General features: G+C 48.5%; 1 protein-coding gene across 3 annotated transcripts in view; it reads right to left on the reverse strand.

The window, feature by feature from the left end:
* Window positions 1–6: 6 nt before the first annotated feature.
* The window catches only part of mfhas1 (malignant fibrous histiocytoma amplified sequence 1), a 16,150-nt gene continuing 13,528 nt past the window's right edge, over window positions 7–2,628 (reverse strand). Inside the window, exons 2-3 of one of the 3 annotated variants that reach the window (XR_004796947.1) lie at window positions 794–1,026; window positions 7–715 (exon numbers count right to left, since the gene is read on the reverse strand). Coding sequence is in view for 1 of the 3 variants with exons in the window: in XM_035668565.1 (XP_035524458.1) it covers window positions 896–1,026 (131 nt within the window). In the remaining 2 variants the exon portion in view is untranslated. Of the gene's footprint in view, window positions 1,027–2,628 lie in introns of all 3 variants that reach the window. The other 2 variants (XR_004796948.1, XM_035668565.1) reach the window with 2 other exon arrangements.

Genomic DNA, 2,628 nt, shown 5'->3' on the forward strand with positions numbered 1-2,628 from the left:
TATATATACACTCATTTTATTAATATCTGAGCACCTCGCCATTACAGGTCGTCTGTTAACTTTACATCATCACTTCCAACCTCTGTAGAGGAAGAGGAGTCAGATTGCTGCTCTCTTACAGTGGAGCTGTTGCTGTGTCACACAGTATCTCACTAGTTTAGTATTGCTAAACTGTTGGGTAGTTTAAAATGAGTTCAACCTGATTGATGTGGTCTTTGGACGGACTAACAAAGATCCTTTAGGTGAGTTTGATTTCTGTTAAAATGAGTGTTTTTGTGAGTGGAGTCTGGTGGTTTTGGTCGGAGATGCTGGTGCGACGTCCAGTGGAAAGAGAATTTATTTATACGAGCTGACACAGCGACAGCTCCAGCACGCTTCAGGTCGCCTCAGGCACAGACAAATATGTACACATGGAAACAGCTGCTCTTCTCGTCCCGCTCAGGTCGTCCTTTACGTATGGAGTCCAATGTTTCAGTCCTGATCTCAGAGTCCTCTCAGGTGGGAATCTGCCCCACTATTACAAACAAGCTCCTCACAGTTACAAACATGTTTTTCCTCAATAAATGTTAGAAATGATTCAAACGTCCTCGAGTCTTTGAGATTAAAAAGCAGAGGAGACCCTGGGAGACGTGTGGAGACGTGTGGAGACGCGGTGGGTCAGTGGAGACGCTACTGTGGCTGAAGTTTGTGCTCATCAAGCTGCTTAAGGATCCACCTGCAACAGAGGAGTCAACACGTAGGTTGGATTCTGGAGGTACAGAACATGAGACGGCAGTGTGGAGGACGTACGTACGAGGCAGTGATCCAGCCTTCAGCCGGGGGTCGGTTCGGGGGTGAGGAGGGGTGAGGAGGCTCTGGTGAGACAGCGAGGCGAGCCAGGCTCCGGCCCCACGGATCACTTGAGACAGGGGCTGACCACGGTGGGCGTCGGGGGGTAAACCAGAGCCACGTTGACCCGCTCCAAACCGTTCTTTGGACAGATGATCTCGGTCAGACCTTCAGGCCGCGGCTGGCTCAGCAGCTCACCTGCAACAGAGCAATCAATCAATCAATAAATCAATCAATCAACAAAGTGTAGTGTGTCACATGTACTCAGATCCATCATCTCACCATGCCTGAACCAAAACTGATCGCCTCCGACTGTACAGCCGCTGCTTTTATCCACAATCAATAAATATGATCAGTTTTAACCTCCAGTAGGATTTAGAACTGAGTTTAAGGTTTTATTGATTACGTCTAAAGCTCCATGGCGGCTCAGCAGAGGTCTATATTCGGTTCCAGAGGTTACAGATCATTTAGCCCTCTGGAAAAATCAAATGTTGGTTTCTAAAGTCCTCTGAATAAATAACAATAATCAGATTACAAAAGATCAATAACTATAATCAGCCCAGTTTACAGTTAAAAATAATGAGATCAGTTCCATTGCTGAGTGAAGGTGGACGTTGGGGTCCACTAGGTGGCTTACAGCACTGGTTCCCAGCAGGGGGCGCCCAGTCACTGGCTTACAGCAGCTCAGAGGTCAGTTGGAGGTATTTGGATCTGTTTACCCTGAGCTCTGACTGACAGGCTGTTCGCTCGTCTCACAGGATGGACAATACGGAACAGCAACACTTTATTTGTAGAGAAATTAATTAATCAATTATGTATGTAAAATGTTTGTATGCTATGGGGGTTTAATGACGTCTAAATTAAATGTTTTCATTAAGCACATTTTAACCCTCGTTGACCACAGTGCTGCACAGACCAGAGCGGGTACAAGAATACACATCAGGAGGATTCAAACCGAGAGAATAAAAGTCTGTTTAGAGAACTCAGTTAACAAAGGGGGCTGATCTGATCTGAGGGAGGACGCTGTCAAAGTCCGGGGGCAGAAACAGGAGCCTGATGTCAGCCGAGGGTATAAGGGGTCAGGAGGTCTGTGGTATAACTCTGAATCGTACCAGCAGCCAGCAGAGAGGCCAGGATATGGAGAATATCTCTTCCTGGACCTGTCTGGATCCTGCAGGGCTCTGGACCGGCTACAGGGCTCTGGACCGGCTGCAGGCGGGACAGGGCGCTGGCTGTAACTACAGTGGACAGGTTGCAGAGACTGTTGGACTCAGTGTGTGTGAGACACTGTTACATATTCCAGCTTTAAATGTGGACTGTCCGGTTGCACACAAACAGAGCGGTGTGTTGCCTGGGAGGCTGAACTCGGGGCAGAGTGCTGCATGCGGGGGGGCAGCTGCTGTGTGATATTTCTGTTTCCTGTGTGGGGGACAACCATTGTTACGGCCTGCGTTTCCTTGGTGAGTTCATGTGTTCACTGTAAATAAAAGGTGAAATATGGGAGAGAGTTTGGCTTCCTGCTCCGTCTCACGCACAATAAACACACAGATCTTCATCCTCCTCCTCCTCATCAAATAATGAGGGCTAAAGCAGCTTAATCCTGTAATCTACCCGTCTCACAGCGCCACGTCTGGGGTCGACCCCTCCAGGACTAATACACCTCCACAGTCAAGAGAGAGCGGGGGGGGGGAAGTCAGTGCAGACACCCAGAACATAAACTGCTGACGGAAACCAGAACAGCTTCTTCCCACCACCATGAACTGTCAGTGGCACTACAGTAAACTGCTGTACTGCAGAGGT

The sequence above is a fragment of the Morone saxatilis genome, unplaced genomic scaffold (assembly GCF_004916995.1).
Source record: "Morone saxatilis isolate NCDOM2014 unplaced genomic scaffold, NCSU_SB_2.0 Contig21, whole genome shotgun sequence".
Lineage (NCBI taxonomy): Eukaryota > Metazoa > Chordata > Actinopteri > Moronidae > Morone > Morone saxatilis.